Raw genomic sequence first — 14801 nt, forward strand, 5'->3', positions numbered from 1 at the left:
TTTTGAGATTTAAAACATCAAGTCTGCAATTTATCCCATCAGATAAAGCTTAAAAAGAAGTTTAATTTGACACCTAATTCACTTTCATATCATCAGTATTAAAAACGTTATGGCCATTTTCATACTCCGAAATTAGCATCTTGTTCCTTATTGCTTTTCCATTGACTTAACACAAAAGCTGTGATCGAGGACAGTCAAAAGCCCATAGATTTCTTAAAAATTAAGAGAACTGAAAGAAATTTTCAGTTATTATAGATTGAAGCACTCTGAAACAAATATGAAACAATCTTACTTGGATGACCTGAAATTAAAGCATATAATTAGTTAGTTACCTAATTGTAGCTAATTACAAAATTCAATTACTAGATCTAAACATCTACCCATTTCTTAAAAAAAGATTAACATTTTTAAATAGCCTAAGTGTCCAAATAACATTCACACAACAATTAACAATATAACATGATTTTAAAATCTCATTGTCATGAATTTATAAGCCAAATGGAAGGAAGGAATGTTTAATTCCAGTAAACTAATAGCCATTGAAATAATCTTGCGAGTGGGTTTTTGTGGAACGTGATCGATTGGAACGTTGCGGTTGCAGTGAATTTGAACCCCATATCGGCAGGAAAAACACTGCCGGTTCGTATGGGGCCATAATCACATTTTTGCCAAGGAAATTTTGATTAAAGTCATCCTAAGAAGCAAGTTTATATGTAAAATAGACGACTTGCCTTAAGTTTTGTCCCCTACGTGAGATCCGTCCCGTTGTCGGCATTGACGGCGTTAGAAGTCGCTTTTTTATTTTATTCCAGCGATTAAATTGTCCCGCGATTTATTTTTTTTAACTTCTGAGAACGCAAGTCGGAACGATTTTTCAGCATCATCTAGCAGCCCGAGAAAATATATCTCGGACATGCAGGAGAAAATGGCATTTTAATCTCGCCCTCCCCCCCTCAAAGACGCCAAAGTCACGCACACGGCAAGTGGCAAAACTACAGCGCTGCTGAACGTAAGTATTGTAACGTACCTACCATGAGAACAGTTGGCGCGTCGGCCCGTGGATGTACCAGCATCATCACCTTTTCCAGTGCCTCTTTGGCGTTTTTGAAAGCGATTGTGGCTGTGTTGTCCCCAACGAGCTCTCTCGGCTTGTTGGCCAGGATCTTGAACAGCGGTTGCATGATCCTGGCGGCTGCTGGCCTGAAACGGTGATAGAAGTTGACCATGCCGACAAACTCTTGGAGTCCCTTCACCGTAGAGGGTTTGGGAAACCGGTGAATGGCCTCGGCCTTGGTCGGGAGTGGGACCGCTCCGTGCTGGTTGATGTGGTGGCCGAGGAAACTGATGGAAGGGAGGTCAAACTGACACTGGGCAGGGTTGATGGCCAGGCCATGCTCGTTGAGCCACTGGAAGAGTAGCCGTGAGGCCGAAAGGCATCCGTAGGAACTCAAAGTGCGGAGGAGGAGCATTTTGAGGCCCTCGTAGTTGCCGTCGGCTGGTGGCTGGCGAAGGTAATCGATTAGGTGCCAGCGGTGTCCTGGTCCAGCGCACTGACTACGTAGTAGTATTTGGTGGCATCGGCAGTGATCTGGCAAATGTGGAACTGGGCTTCAGCCTATTCATAGAAACATAGAAAATAGGTGCAGGAGTAGGCCATTCGGCCCTTCGAGCCTGCACCGACATTCAATATGATCATGGCTGATCATCCAACTCAGTATCCTGTACCTGCCTTCTCTCCATACCCCCTGATCCCTTTAGCCACAAGGGCCACATCTAACTCCCTCTTAAATATAGCCAATGAACTGGCCTCAACTACCTTCTGTGGCAGAGAATTCCAGAGATTCACCACTCTCTCTGTGAAAAATGTTTTCCTTGCGTGGTGCTGTGATGCCCAGAAAGTGGGCAGTTTGATCGAAACTGCGTTCTGCTGGTCTGGGTTGTCGACTGCAAACATGATCAAATCCAAAATAGGCCATTTTGGATCGTCGGGGTCACCACTGTAGTGGTCCATGCATTGTGTAAACACTCTGTTTAATAATTAACCGATACAGCCCCATCGCTCACGCGCGCATCAAGTTATTATTTTACTACTAATGTGCCGTTGCTCGTGAACAAACCCAAGTGCCACTCCAACTGCCAATCCTTCAATTCCAACTGCCGCCTTTGAATTCCAACCTCCTAACGGCCCATCACCCTGACCGCGTGATCACGCCCGGTCCACTCAAGAGTTTGAGCAATGATGGTTCAACACCAAAATGGCTCAGGCTGCCACACACTTCACATTGTCCATAATCTTTGCGGATAAACATTGCCAGCTCTTTCCTTCACTACTATTTTTGTTCACAGCAATTACATCTTCTCACACCTATCATGAGTTTTGTGAGCTATAATGCTTCCCTGACAAGGCATCCATTGCGATCAATGGCAATTGGTGAGTTTGTCAGTGAGGCAATGTTAGTTTAAAATAAAACGCTTCGCACCAAGAAAGAAACATTAAGAGAAGCACTTAAAAGTTGGGTAACTGAAGCAAAAAGAAATTCAGTGCTGACAGAAAATCTTCAGATATAAACATGCAATTTGTACATCTGCTGAGAATACATCCTTCACATCATGATCTTGAGAACAGCATTGCCAAAATACATCAGAATTTCTGGGATTTATGAGATAAAACCAATAGTCACTCATCCCCGCCAAATGTTTGAAAGTTATGCTATGTTTGCGTTTTCCATTTTGATTTCAAAAGCACTGACATGTTGGCACCTTTTGGTTTAGTTTAGTAGAGATACAACATGGTAACAGGCCCTTCGGCCCACTGAGTCCATGCTGACCAGCAATCACCCATACACTTGTTCTATCTTAGACACTAGGGACAACTTACGGAAGCCAATTCACCTACAAACCTGCACATCTTCGGAGTGTGGGAGAAACCGGAGCACCTGGAGAAAACCCATTTGTTTAACATAGGTAACAGGCCCATGTCAACCAGCATGCCCCATCTACACTAGTCCTACCTGCCTGCATTTTAACTCGGGCCCTCCAGTCCTGGCAACAACCTTGTAAATAATCTCAACACCCTTTCCTCCTTCACAACATTTTTCCTATAACTGGGTGATCAAAACTGAACACAATGCTTAACCTGGTGAACCTATGCTGCACTCCCTCAATAGCAATAATATCCTTCCTCAAATTAGGAGACCAAAATTTCACGCAATACTCCAGGTGTGGTCTCACCAGGGCCCTGTACAACTGCAGTAGGACCTCCTTGCTCCTAAACTCACATCCTCTCGCAATGAAGGCCAACATGCAATTAGCTTTCTTCACTGCCTGCTGTACCTGCATGCTTACTTTTAATGACTGATGTACAAGGACACACAGGTCTCGTTGCACCTCTCCTTTTCCTAATCTGACACCATTTAGATAATAATCTGCCTTCCTGTTCTTGCCACCAAAGTGGATAACCTCACATTTATCCACATTATACTGCATCTGCCATGCATCTGCCCACTCACCCAACCTATTCAAGTCACCCTGGAGCCTCATAGCATCCTCACCTCAGCTCACACTGCCACCCAGCTTTGTGTTATCCGCAAACTTGGAGATGTCACATTTAATTCCCTCGTCTATATCGTTAATATATTTTGTAAATAACTGGGGTCCCAGTACCGAGCCTTGCGGCACCCCGCTAGTCACTGCCTGCCATTCTGAAAAGGACCCGTTAATTCCTACTCTTTGCTTCCTGTCTGCCAAACAGTTCTCTATCCATGTCAATACCCTACCCCCAATACCATCTGCTCTAATTTTGCACACTAATCTCTTGGCCTTTCTCTAGACCTTTTGGTTAGATTTGCACACTAATCTCTAGACCTTTCGGCCCACAATACGGTTGCCAAGACCATCACTTACCTGTGCATAACCCATGTCTGTCTATCACAACTGAAGCATTTTTTGATTAATGTCAGTCTCTTGTTCCTTCTCTCAAAGGACTGCAATTTTAAGCCTGTATTCAGGGCCTCAACTCTATACCAGGAAGGACTAACCAAAGAACTGTGAATCCAATGGAGCGATACCATTGCGCCTGCGGTAGAGTTGTTGCCTCGCAGCGCTATAGACCCAGGTTCGATCTTGATTACAGGTGCTGTCTGTATGGAGTTTTTACGTTCTCCCCATGACACCATGGGTTTTCCCCGGGTGCTCCGGTTTCCTTCCACACTCCAAAGTAGTGCAGGTTTGTAGGTTAATTGGCTTCAGTAAAGATTGGAAATTGCCCAAGTGTGTAGGATAGTGCAAGTACACGGGGTGATCGCTGGGCGGCACGGACTCGGTGTGCCAAAGACCCAGGTTCGATCTTGATTACAGGTGGAGATACAGTTTGCATGCTGTATCTCGAAACCAAACTAATCTGAGCCCCACGAGCAGATAAGTATTTACTCAATTTATTTTAATAACTTTTTTTTTAACTAGCATTTTAATTGAAATATGTTTTTAATGCTTTCAGTGTTCTTGCTTAAATAAATATAACCATTATGTATCAAGGCTACAGAAAACAAGGAATTGCAGATGCTGGTTTACAAATAAAGACACAAAATGCTCAAATAACACATCAGGTCAGGTCCCTCTCACCTAAAAGCTACGTCCTCCAGTATTTGATATTTCCATCTTGACTCTCTACCCTATCTATGCCTCTCATAATTTTATACACTCATTTATATACTTTTATCAGGTCTCCCCGCAACATCTGGTATTCCAGAGAAAACATCTAACTCTGCCCAACCAATTTTTGTCGGTAGAAACATCGAACTGCAGATGCTTGTTAATAAAAACTACACACAATGCTGGAGTATAACAACGGGTCAGGCAGCATCCCTGGAGAAAATGGATAGATGACGTTTCGGGTCGAGACCCTTCTACAGTCACTCCCTGTAGGTAATACCCTCTATTCCAGGCATTGTTCTAGATAAACCTCCTCCAAAGCAGAATCTCTGGAGAACATGGATAGGTGACTTTTCAGATCGGGACCCTTCTTCACACCTGCATGAATACCTCTTCCTTGCAGGAGAGCTCCCCAGATGTGATCTTTTGTATCTGTTGGGAAGTTTAGTTTAGTTCAGCTTACTTCTGTTTAGATCAGTTCAGTTTAGTGTCGTGTAGATTTATTCAGTTTAGTTTAATTTAGTTTAGTGACATGTGTACCGAGGTACAGTGTTGTGTGCTAACCAGTCAGCTAAAAGACTACACATGATTACGATCAAGCCGACCATAGTCTACAGATACAGGATAAAGGGAATAACAAGATAAAGCACAGTAAGTCCAATTAACGATAGTGTGAGGGTCTCCAATGAGGTTGATGGTAGGTCAGGGCCACTCTCTAGCTGGTGCAACTCACCGGGGATAAGTGGAGTGAAACCTGAGCAGCAGGTTGGGTCCAGGATCATGCACGCTTTGTTTCAATTATTGTTACCTGGTCAAGGAAATTGCAGCAGATTGCTAGGCGATTAAACATCTCACCCTTTGCTTGTTTGCCAATTTACTTCACAGAGTATTCCATTAACTTTGTCAACTGTTTTTCCAAGCTGATGGACATCAAGGTTACACAGGTTACTGACATCTCATCGTTGACTATCTCGGCACATTGCAGAGGTTGCAGGTGATCAAGTTATCCAGCCTTTGCTGTGACACTCGGAATTTCTTTAATCAGACTTTACTGGGTTTTATTCTGCACTAAATGTTATTCGCTTTATCCTGTATCTGTACACTGTGGACGGCTTGATTGTAATCATGTATAGGCCTTCCGCTGACTGATTAGCAGGCAACCAAAAGCTTTTCACTGTATCTCGATGCAGTGCTGGGAATTTATCAGTTGGTAAGATTACTTAATGTGACGAATGCATGGTTCATAATCTATTCAATAATGATCTCCAAAGCACCTCGTAATGCAGTTTACATCTCAGAAACAGGCCTTTCGGCCACCTAGCTCGCCAACCAACGATCACCCCGTACACTAGCACTATCCTCCACACTTGAGACAATTTACAATGTTACCGAAGCCAATTAACCACGTCTTTGGAGTGTGGGAGGAAACCAGAGCACCTGGAGAAAACCCATGCAGTCACAGGGAGAGCTATCAAGCTCTGTACAGATAGTACACATTATCAGGATCTCACCCAGGTCTCTGGCTCTGTGAGGCAGCAACTCTACAGCTGCGCCACTGTGCCACCCCAAAGTCATGTAATGATGCTCGAATACATATCCTTCCAACTTCTACGCAGACCAATCTAGGGAAATGAATACATATCATTTAATTTTACATATACAGAGATACAGGGAGAGGTTGAGCAGGCTAGAACATTATTCCTTGATGCACAGTAGGCTGGGGGTGATCTCATAGAGTCGTATAACAACATGAGGGGAATAGATAGGGTGAATGTACAGTCTTCTACCCAGGTTAGGGGAATCAAGAACCTAAGGGGCATAAGTTTAAGGTGAGAGGGGAAAGATTTAATAAGAATCTGAGGGGCAACCTTTTACACAAAGGGTGTATGGAACGAGCTGCCGGAGGTGGTAGTTGAAGCATGTACCATCACAACATTTAAAAAAATGTATACAGTGAGAGGGAATAGATGTAATAGGAAACTGAGGGGGAACCTTTTCACACAGAGGAGCAATGGTCAGATGGAACCAGGAATGGGTAGAGAGTATGAAAGATAAATCAGCGGAGATGAAATGCAGGTGAATGGATATGTGAGTGTTGGGCAGGTGAGTGATAAGTAAAGGTGACGAGAGGGAAGAGGGGTGAAGAAAAATGAACAAAGAGAGAGATCTTGGGTGGACTGCTGTGAGAGGGAATGAAAAATAGGGGGAGTGGGTGACCTGAAATTGAAAACCTGGTTAGGATCCCATTGACTGCCAGTCCATTCAATGGTTGGGATTTATAAGGCAGCAAGGGATTAAGGGTAGGATAATTTTTTATAATAATTTAGAAACAAGGAACTGCCGATGCAGTTTTACATAAAAAGACACAAGTGCTAGTGTAACTTAGCAGTAACTGCAGCATCTCTGGAGAACATGGATAGGTGACGATTCAGATTGGGACCCTTATTTCAGTCTGATGATGAGTCCTAAACAAAACGTCCAGTCCCAAAAGCACATTCAAGGCACCCACCAACCCCTGTCTAAAAAACTAGTCCTTCCCTTATCCCCTTAAATGTTGCCCTTCTTGTAATGTGAGACGTGAAAAAAATGGGTTAAATCAAATGAATTTATTCTACTATAACTGGGTAACATCATCAATACATCATATCCACAAAAAAAAGTCTTCCACAAGACAGTTGACAAAGTCTCACATAATTAAGCTTATAGGAGTGAGGGTAAGTTAGTGATCTCATGAGAAAAGCGCCCATAGGGCAAGGATAATAGGCAAGTACTCATATTGGACGAATGCCCCACAGGAATAAGTGTTGGTGCTTCAGCCTTTCACGGTGGCGCTGCTGTTGATTTGCTGCGTCACAGCACCGGAGACCCAGGTTCGATCCTGACTACGGGTGCTGTCCGTACAGAATTTGTACGTGGGTTTTCCCTGGGTGCTCGGGGTTCGTCCCTCGCTCAAAGGCCGCCTTAAATGGCGTCGGCAAAAATTGTAAATTGTCCCTAGTGTGTAGTACAGTGCTAGCGTACGGGGTGATCGCTGGTCGGCGCGGACTCGGGGTGGGGGGGTGTGAAGGGCCAGGTTCCAAGTTGTACCTTTAAAGTCTAAAGTCTAAATGTAGGCAGGTGGGACTAGCATAGCGGAAGGGCCTGTTTCTGCGCTGTATCTCTAAACTTAACTGATCTATATCCCTCCATTCCTTGCATATCAATTCCTTGCAAATCAATGTGCCTCTCCAAAAGCTTCTTGAATGCCACTATCGTGTCCTCCAGAAAATACCAGATAAAGCTCCTCACACGAGGCTATTCCTCATAAATTAAGCTTACAGGAGGGTAAGTTACCAATCTCATGAGCAAACTGCCCAAGTTGTGAGATAGAGCAGGGATAATGGGCAAGTACTCATATTGGAAGGATGCGACTAGTGGATTTCCCACAGGGATAGGTGTTGGTGCCTCAGCTATTCCCTGTATTTATCAATGACTTCGATGATGGATGGAGGGCCACATATCAAAGCTAGCTGGTGACAGGGAGAGAGAAAGCATTGTACAAATGGAAGCATAAAATGATATTAATAGATTGAGCAGACAGGCAAAACCGTGGCAAATGGATTTCGATGTAACACTAGTGAGGTCAGCCACATACGACCATCAAACGCTAACTCAGATTAATTTCCAAATGGTGAAAAGTTAAAAGCATTTGAGGTCAAAGAGATTTAGAGACCCCCCTATGAATCATTAAACCGTCGTGCGTGAGCAATAAAAACAATTAGAGAGCTAGTGTAATGCTGAGTTTAACATCTCGAGGATGAGAAATCATGAAGGAAGCAACTATGCTTCACCTATAAGAAGCCCTGGTTGTCGGAGCTTTGAGCAATAGAGACGAGGAAATGTAGACCGAGAGAAATTGTAGAATGTTGGGGATGCAGCCCAGACCATCACGCAAAACAACCTCCCTTCCATTGACCCCATCTACACTTCACTGCCTTAGCAAGGCCACCAGCATAATCAAGGACGAGTCTCACCCCGGCCACTCCCTCTTCTTCCCTCTCCCATCAGGCTAAAGGTACAGAAGTATGAAAATTCACACTTCCAGATTTAGGGACAGTTTCTTCCCAACTGTTATCAGGCATCTGAACTATCTGATTAACGATTAGAGAGCAGTCTATAGCCTATTATCTACCTCATTGGAGACTCTTGGACTATCTTTAATGGACTTTACTGGATCTTATCTTGTACGAAACATTATTCCCTTTATCCCGTATCTATACACTGTGGATGGCTCGATTGTAATGACTTTCCGCTGACTGGATAACATGCAGCAAAAAAGCGTGACAATAAACTGAACTAAACTGAGCCAAGCTACCTGAATCCAAGGGGTTAACTTGTCCAGAGACATGGCACAAATTAAGGTTGCATGCTCTGGTATTTAGAAGCTTAAAGGTTGATTCAATCAAAGTTCCTAAGATATTAAGTGGATCTGATAGCGGTGATAAAGCACGTGGTTAAGAAGTCTGGGACCAGGCACAGATTAGGACCAGGCCTTCCTGTAGTGATAAGAAATAGGCAGAAAGTTAACGAAGTTTGGAACTCCCATAACTAGCAGTTAATGTAGGGTCATTGTTCATCTTGAAGATCGCTAGATACTTGTTAGCCAAAGGCATTAAGGGATAAGTGCAGAAAGTAATACACGGTCTCATTGTATGCCTTATGTGTCTCAGTGTTCCTGTACTTTTGAGATTCTGGATGTTATTAACACAGTATTAATAGCTTTACTCATTAATGCTCAGAGCCTGAACCTTCACCGGTGTTTCATATCTACGACATAATAATGTTGAAGTCTTTGAAAATTGAGGCTATTATCCTATTAGTATGTCAAAACTAACAATCACCATCAATATCATGGCCTCTTGCACTGGTGAGATAGTTACATGTTGTATTTTCATAGCTAAATTAAAGCTGCCTCGTTATGTTGAAACTCCGCGCATTTCATGTTAGGTTCACTGTCAGTGGGTTCTTTCATTCTTCTGTCTAACTGATCTACTTCACTTCAGTAGAGAGTTGTACAGCACAGAAACTGGTCCACTGGCCCAACTTGCCCACATGCCCATCTATGCTAGTCCCACTTGCATGCATTTGGCCCATATACAAACATGGAAAATAGGAGCAAGAGTAGGCCATTTGGCCCTTCGAGCCAGCACCGCCATTCAATCGGATCATGGCTGATCATCCTAAATCAGCACCCCGTTCCTGCTTTCTCCTTGATTCCATTAGCCCAAAGATTGTTTCATATTTGTTTCAGAATGCTTCAATCTATAATAACTGACAATTTCTTTCAGTTCTCTTAAATTTTAAGAAAGTTATCGGCCTTTAAATGTTCTCGATCACAGCTTTTGTGTTTAGTCAATGAAAAAGCAATAGGGAACAAGATGCCAATTTCCGAGTATGAAAATGGGCATAACTTTTTTAATACTGAAAATATGAAAGTGAATTAGGTGTCAAATTAAACTTCTTTTTATGCTTTATCTGATGGGATAAATTAAAGACTTGATTTTTTAAATCTCAAAATGTTGTAACATTGCTACATACTGCCTTGAGGCACATACAATAGGGGCATTTTTAGATAGGTACATGGATATGCAGGGAATGAAGGGATTTGGAACACATGCAAGTAGATGAGATTAGTTTAGTTGGCATCGTGTTCGGCATGGACATTGTTGGCCCATTACAGGGTCTGCTCCTGTCCTGTACTGTTCTATGTTCAAGGACCATTCTGTGGACTCCATAGCGTGACCTCTGGTATGGCAAACCTTTTGACATGTCTCGTCTAATTGAAATGATTGAAAGATACAGCATGGAAACAAGCCCTTTGGCCCATCATGTCCACGCCGACCGTCGACCACCCGTTCCAACTAGTTCTCGTGTTATCGCACTTTTGAATCCGTTCCTTAGACATTAGTGTGATTTATAGGGGCCAATTAACTTACAAACCCGCAAATCTTTGGGGTGTACACACAAAATGCTGCAGTAACGCGGGGCTGGCGATGCCTTACCGGGGATCGCCGTCTGGAGCCCGGAGTGCTGGGCCTGCGGCACCGACATCCTGGAGCTGTGGTTCGCGGAGCTCCCAACGCTGACAAACATCGTGTGGTCCTGCGACTCTGCCCGGCTCGGCCTACGGACTCGGGAGCTGCGGACTCCGGTGGGAGGCGGCTGATCGGGAGTTCCGGGCCGCTGAGGAGGATTTTCACCATCGGGGTTCGGCGTCGGCGTTCCATCAGCCCGGCGTGAGGGCCTGAGCATCGGGCCGCCCGGGGTGGCGACTGCGGGTGCTCGGAAAGCCCCGACCACGGGTGAACATCTGGGAAGAACGGAGGGGAGGCTGGCTGGACTATGGTGCCTTCCTCACCTTGGTGCCATTGTGTTATGTTGTGTCGTGGACTTTCTGTGTTTGTGCTTTTTTTAAATTCCATTTTATTTTTAATATGTTTTATTATTTATTATTTATTTATTTTTATGATACCGACTGTAAAAGGAAATTCATTTCTTTGTCTCTAATTGAGACAATGACAATAAATTTGAATACAATGAATACAATAACTCAGTGGATCAGACAGCATCCCTGGAGAAAAGCAATTGGTGACGTTTCAGGTCGAGATCCTTCTTCTGACTTTAGGATGAGGGAGGAAGGCGGATCACCCGGAGAAAACCCATGCGGCCACAGAGAGACCATGCAAACTCCACACACAGACAGCACCCGAGGTCGGGGTCGAAACCGGGTCCCCGGCACTGTGAGGCAGCGGCTCTACCTGCTGCGCCGCTGTGCTGCCCCAGTCACATGACCTTAAAGGCATGAGTCCCATCCTTCTCCCACCTGTGAGCAAAAGCCAGAGTACGACCCTGTTGCATTTACACGTGTGTTGACTTGTTTTGTAAACACCTCTGCATCTCCCCAAATGCCCGCGGTGAAGTTATAATAGAATGGAAGGTGACCAACCCGCAATATTTCTTCCACACAGCTGGACTCGTTGGAAAGGCTGACCTAAGTGGGAGAGAGAAAAAATATATTTCACTAAGACATCTCCATGCACAGGCAGAAAATAAGACTTCTTAAAGAATTTAATCTTAATAAAATTAGCACCTTCCCAAATAAGAATTAAGAAATAAAAATGAAATAGCAATGACATCCTGGGACATTTTGAACATGATCGTAGTTTCTACATCTCAAATAAATACTAATGGTATTGCCCACCAATGGAGTAACTCGGCAGGTCAGACAGTAACTCTGGAGAACAGGGATAGGTGACATTTCCGGTCAGGACCCTTCTTCAGATTGAATCAGGTGTAAATACCCTCCCCTTCCACCTACTCTCCTTCCTCTAGCTTCACAACTCACAACCTTCAATCCTTTTGTCTTACACATTCTACCTTTTCATCTCTGGCCTTTTTCCAACCATCCGCCGATCAAAAAAAACTATCACCTATATCAACCTATTTCCTGCCAGGTTTTGAGCTGACCTCTTCCACTTTTCTTCCCTCTCCCACCCCCCCCCCCCCCCCCCCCCCCCCGCCCCTCCCCTCCCCCCACTTTACAATTGGTCAGAAGAAGATTCGAAACCCAAAACATCTCCGATCCATTTCCTCCAGTGAAGCTGTCTGACCCGCTGAGTTGCTTCTGCAATGCGTGTGTTTTTTAGGTGTAGATGTGAATTCAGTTTCTCTGCAGTACTACCTGCTAAGTATTTTGAGAAGTATTTTCTGAAGGATGGCATTTATATATTTATCTGTGTGTATTGCATTACAATCCTGTTAAGCTGCTGCAAGTCCGAATTTGATTGTTCTATTGTTGGTACATTTGACAATAAAACAATCTTGAGTCTCTCATCTTGACGAAATCAAATCTTCCCGCCTACAACTGGGCACCATTGGATTAACCTGCTCTTCATACTGACTTGGCCTGCACCAGCATAATGGGCTGAATGGCCTCTTTCTGTGCTGTAAATTTTTGAGATTCCTGATTCCCTTCATGACAATGCATCAGGTGGCTGGACACATTCTTGCTCACAGTTGCCTTGTAAATACAGGGCGGCACAGTGGCGCAGCTGGTAGTGCTGCTGCCTCATGGTGCCAGAGACTCGGGTTCGATGCTGACCTCGGGTGTGTCTGTAGAGATTATACGTTCTCCCTGTGATTGTGTGGGTTATCTCCGGGTGCTCCAGGAGAAAATGCAAACTCCGTACAGACTGCACTCGTAGTTAGGATCAAACCCAGGTCTCTGGCACTGTAATGCAGCAATTGTACCGCTGTGCCACAGTGCCGCCCCTTTCTATATTACAAATAGAAGTCTCAAAAAATGTTACACACACACACACACACACACACACACACACACACACACACACACACACACACACACACACACACACACACACACACACACACACACAAATGACTACAGATAGAGGTGGGAGATTGCAGCCTTCACGTGGTCCACCCTGTTTCGACTAATGCAATCAACCCGAAGTGCACAAACAAATGGAAGTCGTTTTTCATGCCACTTGATCAACTTTAGGTTGTACACGCCATACGCAAGATTAAAACCACAAATAAAAGGTCAAATATAAGGCTCCCGAATAGGTCTGGCTTTGTTTAAAAAGGGGCAGAAGCAAAAAGTGGCGAAAAGATGCATTGGTATCTTGCAACCATATCATTGATATGAGTAATAAGGCAAAGAATGTTGGATGTCTTATTTTCAGAAAAGGGTTTTGGCTGATTTCCACATCTGTGAAGTACACTGATGGACAGGGGGTAAACCAAGACTTTCGATTCCAAACGTACTATAAAATTGAAACAGGATGGCTGTGAATGGAAACATTTCATTCTCGGAAAAAGTTATGAGCGTTGGACCGAGGCGTCAGCCTTGGTATGTTTACAGGCTTATAAACATGTAACCAAAATCACAACCGTCAAATTTTCCATGGATGTAGATGAATCAGGCAATGGAAATAATGGAAATAAAGTGGTCAGATTTGGATCTGTTTGATAACCAGGCACAGTATAGGGCTGAAATAGTTCAATATGGATGTGTGTAAAAATAATTGGAACATAGAACAGTACAGTGTAGACACAAGGAACTGCAGTGTAGACATCCTATTGTTGTGAAAATCCAACTTTTTAATACATTTTTTAATGGGTCTACACTCCATCACTCGACTTTGCAATCCAGAATAAATCACCGTAATTTGAGTACTGGGGATGTATTGTTTAATGTGGTCAGAATGTACTCTACTGTTTCATTTAGTACTTTTAGTTCTATCACAAATGACAGAAATATATCAACTAATGAGAGGCGTATATAGGTTAGACAGTCAGAACCTTTTTCCTGAGGTGGAAATGACAAGACGAGAGGGTGTAGCTTTATGGTGAAAGGGGCAAAGTTTAAAGGAGATGTGAGGAAAGTCGGTGACTCACCCGTCATAGGTCGCCGAAAATGTTCAACATGTTGAAAATTCAGCAGCGACCAGAAAGACGCTATGACACTTTGGGTGACTAGGAGACCTCTCACGACCGTACAGGCGACCCCCTGGCGACACGTCGCGGTTGTCAAGGGGTGTCACCAGGGGCATGTCGCCAGGGATCGCCTGTATGGTCGTGAGAGGTCTCCTAGTCACCCAAAGAGTCGTAGCGTCTTTCTGGTCGCCGCTGAATTTTCAACATGTTGAACATTTTCGGCGACCTATGATGGGTGCTGGCAGTCGCCGAAAAAGTTGTGAAAGTGAGACAAGCCCTTAAGGCATTGTAAGAATCACAAGGGCTAATTTAGCAAGCTCCCATAGACAATGGTCAGACAATCTAATTTACTGAGAAATTAATATCTGCCAGAGAACCAGGAACACTCCATGCTTTTCGTTAAAAACTGCGATGGGTACAGTAAACTAACAACTCTCAGCTACTGAATGAGACACTCTTTGATCCCTTGAACGACTAGAGAGCATCCAAAGGGACGCAAAGTTCTGTAGTAACTCAGCAGATCAGGCCACATCTCTGGGGAACATGGATGGGTTGCAATTCGGGTCCAGACCTTTCTTCAGACCAAAGAAGAAGAATCTGAAGAATGGACTCGACCCGAAACATCACCGATCCATGTTCCCAAGAGATGCTTC

The 14801-nt window shown here is 44.0% G+C and overlaps 1 protein-coding gene across 3 annotated transcripts in view; it reads right to left on the reverse strand.

The window, feature by feature from the left end:
- aff2 (AF4/FMR2 family member 2) overlaps positions 1-14801 on the reverse strand; it is a 465473-nt gene that overhangs the window by 196212 nt on the left and 254460 nt on the right. For 2 of the 3 annotated variants that reach the window (XM_033030286.1, XM_033030285.1), the window contains exon 4: positions 11636-11680. The exons of the other annotated variant lie outside the window; for it this stretch is intronic. In XM_033030286.1, coding sequence (XP_032886177.1) covers positions 11636-11680 — 45 coding nt within the window. The remainder of the gene's footprint in view (positions 1-11635; positions 11681-14801) is intronic. 3 annotated transcript variants of the gene reach the window in all.

The sequence above is a fragment of the Amblyraja radiata genome, chromosome 12 (genome assembly GCF_010909765.2).
Source record: "Amblyraja radiata isolate CabotCenter1 chromosome 12, sAmbRad1.1.pri, whole genome shotgun sequence".
Lineage (NCBI taxonomy): Eukaryota > Metazoa > Chordata > Chondrichthyes > Rajiformes > Rajidae > Amblyraja > Amblyraja radiata.